Source organism: Herpailurus yagouaroundi, unplaced genomic scaffold (assembly GCF_014898765.1).
Source record: "Herpailurus yagouaroundi ecotype Mexico unplaced genomic scaffold, PumYag 152150, whole genome shotgun sequence".
Lineage (NCBI taxonomy): Eukaryota > Metazoa > Chordata > Mammalia > Carnivora > Felidae > Herpailurus > Herpailurus yagouaroundi.
The window spans coordinates 1-6,796 of NW_024422890.1; the positions used below are offsets into that span (position 1 = coordinate 1).

At 66.3% G+C, this 6,796-nt stretch overlaps 2 protein-coding genes across 2 annotated transcripts; one reads left to right on the forward strand and one right to left on the reverse strand.

The window, feature by feature from the left end:
- Window positions 1-4: 4 nt before the first annotated feature.
- On the forward strand, window positions 5-2,506 carry LOC121026721 (mucin-1-like; the record flags this gene model as incomplete). Its single annotated transcript, XM_040469507.1, has 6 exons — window positions 5-391; window positions 490-545; window positions 699-832; window positions 957-1,078; window positions 1,162-1,311; window positions 2,147-2,506. Coding segments are annotated over 6 exons (918 nt in total), but the record flags the coding sequence as incomplete, so codon positions are not given.
- Window positions 2,507-3,342: 836 nt separating this feature from the next.
- Window positions 3,343-5,967, reverse strand: LOC121026720 (tripartite motif-containing protein 46-like). The gene is made up of 2 exons (XM_040469506.1): window positions 5,403-5,967; window positions 3,343-4,456 (listed from the first exon to the last, which is right to left on the reverse strand). The coding sequence occupies exons 1-2, from the start codon at window positions 5,867-5,869 to the stop codon at window positions 4,063-4,065; spliced, it is 861 nt and encodes a 286-aa protein (XP_040325440.1). The 5' UTR covers window positions 5,870-5,967; the 3' UTR covers window positions 3,343-4,062.
- Between the last annotated feature and the right edge of the window lie 829 nt (window positions 5,968-6,796).

Sequence of the window (6,796 nt, forward strand, 5' to 3'; positions counted from 1 at the left end):
GACCACCACTCACACCTTGTCCCCGACCACCACTGACACGTCGTCCCTGACCACCAATGACACCACGTCCCCGCCCACCAACGACACCTTGTCCCCGACCACCACTGACACGTCGTCCCCGACCGCCAATGACACCACGTCCCTGACCACCGCTGGCACCTCATCCTTCACCAGCAGCCCCGCCAGCCACAGCGCCAGGACCACCACCAGCGCCACTAACCACAGTGTGGAGCCCGTCACCTCCTCCAATCATAAGACGTCTCCCCAGTTGTCCATTAGGATCTCCTTTTTCTTCCTGTCCTTTTCCATTTCGAACCTTCAGTTTAACTCTTGTCTGGAAGATCCCAACACCGGCTACTACCAGGAGCTGCAGAGAAACATTTCTGAGTGGGTGAGTGGCTATTTTTTCTCTGTCGTGCTCCCCCAGCAGCAGCCCCAAAACCGCCTGAACGGTTTGCATCAAGCCTTAACCCCGCCCCTCTCACCCAGTTTTTGCAGGTTTATAATCAGGAAGATTTTCTGGGCCTCTCCAACATCAAGTTCAGGTACAATCCCGGGCGTGGGCCCTGTGGGGAGGGTGGAAGTTGCCGCCACTGTGGGGAGGGCTGGCGCACTCACAGCCCCGGGGTGGGGGTGGGGGGCGGATTGCTGGCCCGGACGCTGGGACTCCTGGCTGAGTTCTCTTTCCCCGGGAGCAGGCCAGGATCTGTGGCGGTAGAATGCACCCTGGCCTTCCGACAGGGCACCACCGATGCCCTCAACGTGAGGACACAGCTTGACGAGCACAGAGCAGAAGCAGCCAGATACAACATGTCCATCTCGAGTGTCCGTGGTGAGGCCCCCGCCTCCCGGGCCCCTCCCTCCCGCCTCCGGGCTCCTGCTCTTCTTCCCCAGGGTGCTGGGAGGGGAGGGCCACCTCCCTGGGACAGTATTTTGACCGCTGCTTTTCCTCGCAGTACGTGACGCGTCATTTCCTTTCGCTGCTGGGTCCGGGTCTGGGGTACCCGGCTGGGGCATCGCCCTGCTGGTGCTGGTGTGTGTCCTGCTGGCACTGGCCATCGTCTATCTCGTTGTCCTGGTGAGTGTGTGGCCTCCAGCCCTGACCACAGCTGCCCCGCTGGAGGGAACTCCACGGCCCCCCCTGACACCCTGTTTCCCCAGACCGTGCGTCAGTGCCGCCGGAAGAACTGTGGGCAGCTGGACCTCTTTCCGCCCCGCGACGCCTATCACCCTATGAGCGAGTACCCCACCTACCATACCCACGGGCGCTACATCCCCCCTGGGAGTACCAGACGCAGCCCCTATGAGGAGGTGAGGGTGGGGCTCGCGGTGCTCGGAGAACTTGGAAGGGAAAGGTGGTGCGGAGGACGCGGCACAGGGCCCAGCGAGCATGGGGTCAGAGGTCAGAGGAGGCCTGGGGAGGGGAGCTTGGGAGGAAGGGGACCTCCAGGGAGAGGGTCCGGCGTCTCCAGCTAGCGTTCCCTGCCGTGCCGAACAACGGGGATCTCGGACATGAAAGGGGTGAGGCTCCGTGCCCAGGGGAGCCCTTCCCGTGGGGACTCACAAGGGAAGAGGCACCTGTGCCCCGCCTCCCCTCCAGGCTCCTGACAGTGGAGAGTAGATTGAGAAAGGCTGGCGGGAACGTGGGCTAAGAAGTCTCGCCAGGCGAGCCTCTGGCCTCTGGAGGAAGCAAGGACCCCTCCTCCCCCTCTGCTCACCTGGCCTTTCTCTCCAGGGCCTGGTAAATAATTACTCGGGCCACCTGGGGCTGGAACGCCACTCCAGGTGGGGGAGGGGAGCTTCCTTCCCTTGACCCTGTTTTCCTTCGCCCGCGGACTTCCTTCCCCCAGTTTTACGGAGGAGACGCGCATACACCTGCCGGGGCTGCAGGCACAGAGGATGGAAGGAGAAGGGAGCAGTAGGGGAGGGCAGGGGGGCTGCTGAGAGCCCAGGGCAGGGAGTGAAGGGGAGCGGAGGGAGGAGGAGGAGAGGCCCCTGTTTACGGGCACCTGGCTGCCAGCGGGGTGGCAGGTGTTTTTCCAATTAACCCTTCCAGAGTTAGTGAGAGTCTCGGGCCTGTTACCCCGCCTGGGGTGGGACCCGCAGCCCCGGGAGGCGCTCTCAGCCGGCGTCTCCCCCCACCCAGGTCTCCGCGGGCAACGGCGGCGGCAGCCTCGCTTACACGAACCCGGCGGCCACCTCTGCTGACTTGTAGGGCGTGTTGCCTGCCCGCGTCCAGCCGGTGCCAGCTGCCTCCCCCGGGCCCCTTGCTGCCAGGCCTCTCCTCTCAGCTCCGTCCCGGGCTGGTGAGCTGGCAGTTCAGCTTGGGCCACTCACAGGCCCCACCACGTCCCCTCACCGGCCTGGGCCCTGCCGAAACCCATTGGAGCCCCTTGGGGACAAGCCTGGGACAGTGGCTCCCAGGAAAACAGGCCCAGAGAGCCCTGAGAGGGAAGTTAGCCCCAGAATGTGGCTGAATAAAACGTGGACCCCCTCTGTGCTGCCACCTTGGGATCTGTCGTCTGTGGCCCCTCGTGACCCTCTGTGACCCGTAGATGGGGGCGCCGAATGTGGGGAGGGGACCTGGAAGGGGTCTTTGCAGGGGGTGGGGGGGAGGGAAGAAGGCAAGAGGTGGGGTTCATCTGGAAAGCAGGAGGCGTGGTGAGGAGACGACATTGGGGTGCCGGTCACCTCTTCCCATCCCTGGCGGCGCAGGAGGAAGGAGGAAACGAAACCGAGGCGGCTCCGAGGCTGGCGTGACCCGGCTCCACCTGCACCCGCGGCTGTCCTCGCCCCTCTCCTGGGCTGGGGGCTGGTGGCGGCCACACCCTCGCCTCCCCTTGGCCCCGTGCCCCTGGCGGCTCTATTCTTAGCGTCCCGGGGTGTGAAGTAAGCCCCTGGGCCGCGATAACGCAGGCAGAGTCAACACGGCCACCACGATAAGCTGCATCAGATCCCAGATCCGGAGGTGCTGGCGCCAGGCCCGGCCCCCTCCCTGGCCAGCGGGGTCGACTCCAGGCGCCCCGGGAATGGGGAAGTGGTTCTGCTTCCCTGACCCCTTCGGGCCCAGGCACGGGGCCTGCCCTCTCGCCACATCCCCTGGGGCCCTGGGCCCCCGCCGGGCCGGCAGCCACCAGGACGGCGGGTCCCCTGAAGGCCGCCGTCAGCCTGGGCCTGAGCGGGAGCCGGTGTGGCGGGAGGCCCAGAGCACCCGGCCAGGGACCTCCTTCCCTCGGGCCCCGGGTCCGCCCAGCACCCCTGCTCTGAGCCACGGTGCTGCACCCCGGGTCCTTTCCGTCTGCTGCGCCCAGCACAGGAAACAAAAGGAATGGAAGGCAGAGATGTGCCGGCATCACAGTTTATTGTTTATAAACCATGAAAATAACAGCTGTTGTTCGGCACGGGCCGGGCAGTGCCCACTGCAGGGGGGCAGCAGCGGACCCCAGAGGCCTTGCCTAGCCCAACCCACGGGGGACACCCAACCTCAGCTGGGGCCCCACGGGAGACTTGGCACGTTGGCGTGGGTGTGGGACGGGGTAAAGCATGCAAGAGGGAGACGGGATACAGGCATGCGGCCGAGGGGCGTGGGGACCCCAACGACTAAAGCAGGATGACGGGGCCCCCTTCCCCTCACCAGGGAGCGCCTGGGCAGTGTCTGGCCAAAAAAGCCTGCCCGCCCCAAGGCTGTAGTTGAGGACTGACGGGGCAGGGAGCTGGGCAGGGCAGAGTGCAGAGGGCAGACTGGGGATCATGCCCAGAGTTCCAGATGCCTCCCTCCCCGGCAGCCGGGGGAGAGGCACGGGACAGGGATGGGGAAGGGGGCCCCTCCGTGACTCGGGTAAGATGCCAAGGGCAGGGTGTGGGGCAGAGACTCGGCGGGGGCTGGAGGGAATGAGGGATATCTAGAAAGGTGAGCAGAGGAGAGTCCCCTGGTGGAGGGAAGGCCCCAGGAATACACAGACATCGGGTAAGGGGCCAGAGGGCACGGCAGGAGGAGCGTGAGGGGGAAGCTGCCGGAGGCATAACCCGGCTCCAGCAGGCCTGGGGGGGGCAGGGCCCGGGTCAGTCCAGCTTGGCAAAGCCCCCGATGGTGACCTTCCTCTCAGGCTTGGTGCCCACGGGCTCCTGCAGTTGGACGGCACCGCCCCCGATGAAGCAGAAGGCAGGGCACACGGGCCCCGAGCAGTCCAGGGGGCACTCCAGGAGCCCGCGGAAGGACACGGCGTCCAGGAAAGAAACTCGGCCCCGCTCGTAGTCCAGGCAGATGCCCAGGCGGGGCGGCAGGGGCACGGTGCAGCTGGCCGCGGGGCCGTCCCGCCCCGTCAGCCCCGCGTTGGAGCTGGCCCCCGACCCCAGCAGGATCTTGCCCATGCCGATGGTCAGGAAGGCGAAAGGTGGCGAAGCCTCCACGGTGGCGTCCTCGGCACCGCTGTCGTGTCCGCTGTCCGGGTCGTACCTGCGGGAGCCGGTGGGTGGGAAGGTGTTGGGGGCGGAGGGGGGGAAGTGGGGCCGGGGGGGGGGCGGCGCGGGCGGGCTGAGACACAAGGGGTGGGGTGGGGCCGAGGGCTGAGACGGTGAGAGGACGGGATGTCGGGGAGCGAGTGGTTGAAAGGATCGACTTGGGACGCATCGCAGACACAGGGGTTAGAATATGGGGCGGGGGGGGGGGGGCTCTGAGTCCACGAGGAAAGCGGTATCGAAGGGCAAGGACGTTGGCACGAGAGGTAGGGGAGAAGGAGGTGAGGATCAGGCACCAGGAGGAGGCAGGAGACAGGAAGGGGTGAGGAGAGCAATGGGGGAGGGGCATCACGCCGGCAAGGAGCTCGAGGAGGGTTTGAGGGGGTTGAGACGGCTTAGTGACCGGGGGCTGGGGAGAGAAAGGCTGTCGGGAAGGCAGGTGTTGGGAGAGAGCTGGGGTGGAGGGGTGTGGGATGGGGGTGCATTTCAGAGAAATGGGGTGTTTAGGGACAGTGCGGGGAGAAAGGGTTCGGGGAGGCACACGCGTGGGGGACGTTAAGCAGGGCGCTGGCAATAGGGGGGGTGGAGATGGCAACGTCAAGGGAAGGATTTTAGGATGTTGAAAACAGACGCGGTGAAGGAGGTCCTGGGAAGAATGGGTTTTGTGGAGACAGCACGTTGGAAACGGCGTTGGGAGATGCAGAGGCCGGACAGGTGGCCTGGTGGGCCTGAGGGACAGGTGGAAGCAGGTGGACGGCCCCTCTCCCCACATCCCTTTCCAAGCAACACACTCCTCCGAAAAGCAAGCCTCCAAGCCCCTTGGGCGGAGCCCACGCCGGGCTCGGCCCCGCGTCCCTGCTCCCGATCTCCTGCTGCCACCCCATCCTGGGCCCAGCTCCCCCACCCAGGGCCCCCACACCCCGTCCCTCCCCGAGAGGCCTGACCTGGGGCTGACCACATCGGGGGCTCCCTGGAAGCTCTCCTGAAGCTTGCTCTCCAGCCCGACGCCCACCTTGACCAGGTAGGAGGCTGGGTCCACGGCACAGGCCCAGTAGCTGCGGCCCTGGGTCACGGCCACGTCTCCCAGGACCACGTCCACGCTCAGGTGGCAGCCGGTGAGCAGCCGCTCAGCGGCCAGCAGCAGGGGCAGCCCGGGAACACTCCGCACCGCTCGCTGGTCCTTGCTGATGGCCAGACGCTCTCGGCTCGTGCCCCAGCGGCCGTCGAGGAAGAAGTGCAGGACTGCAGCGGGGGAGGGAGACAAAGAAAGGGCTTCAGGGACAAACACAGGCCTTGGGGGACACTGGGGGGTTTCGGGACATGGAACAAGCTGCTGAGGGCTGGGCGGGGCCTCTGGGGACCAGGGCCTGGAGGACCACCATCGGGGGCATGAGGGGAGAAAAGGGGGCATCCCAAATGGGCTTGGGACCCCAAGAAGAGTTTTAGGAGTGACTAGTGGGTCCAGACACCGGTCTCCCAGTTGGCCTGCAGCGCCTCCTCCTGGCCCTCTCCTGTGGCCGTGGCCCCCCCCCCCCAGAGCCCCCACTGCCGCTCCGTCCCAGCTGTGACACCCCCCTCCCCACCGACCCACGCCTTCCAGCCCACGCTCTGGTGCTCACACCCGGCCCTTACACCCCACTTGGGTGGTGATGCTCCTGGATTCCGCCCGCGCCCCAGGGGCCAGACCATTTTCTGGAGAGTCACTGCCCTCACACTTACTACTGGGAACGGACCTCAGTCCCTTCTCACAGCAACAATACTGCTATTGTCCCTACGGAAGAGACACCCGAAGTTCAGAGGGGACAAATAGCTTGCCCAAAGCCACAGCTGGCAAGAGGCAGAGCGGGCGTCTGAACCCAGGCGGTCCAGCCCCAGAGCTGGTGCGCGGCCCACTGTGCTGTCTCGCCGGCCGTCGGTGGCCTCAGTGGGTCCCCGCGTACCCTGCGCGCCTCGAAGGCCGCACTGTGCCCAGCCGGGCGCCGCTCACCGGGTGCGGGGGGGCGTGTGCAGGTGCACGTCTTCGCTGTACTCGCCATAGCCGGCCTTGTTGCAGCCCCGCACGCGCAGCACGTACACGGAGCCCGTGTCGGGGTTCTCGAGCAGGGCGCTGGTGCCCCTCACCTCCTCCCGCCGCTGCCAGCGGGTGGGGCCCGGCTGGGCGGGCACATCGGTGCGCCGGAACTCGATGGTGTAGTGCCAGGCGGGTGGCGAGTGGGGGGGCAGTCGCCAGCACAGGAATATCTGGTCGTAGGCGAAGGTGCGCTGGGTGTCGATGACGGGAGCCTCGGGCACTGTGGGAAGAGACAGAGGGGGTCAGTGGGGGCCTGGTCAGCGGCCT

Coding starts and splice junctions, on each gene's coding strand:
- LOC121026720 (XM_040469506.1), bottom strand. CDS start 5,869: ATGCCCCCTTTTCTCCCCTCATGCCCCCGATGGTGGTCCTCCAGGCCC. Junction 4,457..5,402: donor CCCGATGTGGTCAGCCCCAG/GTCAGGCCTCTC, acceptor CGGCTCCCGCAG/GTACGACCCGGACAGCGGAC.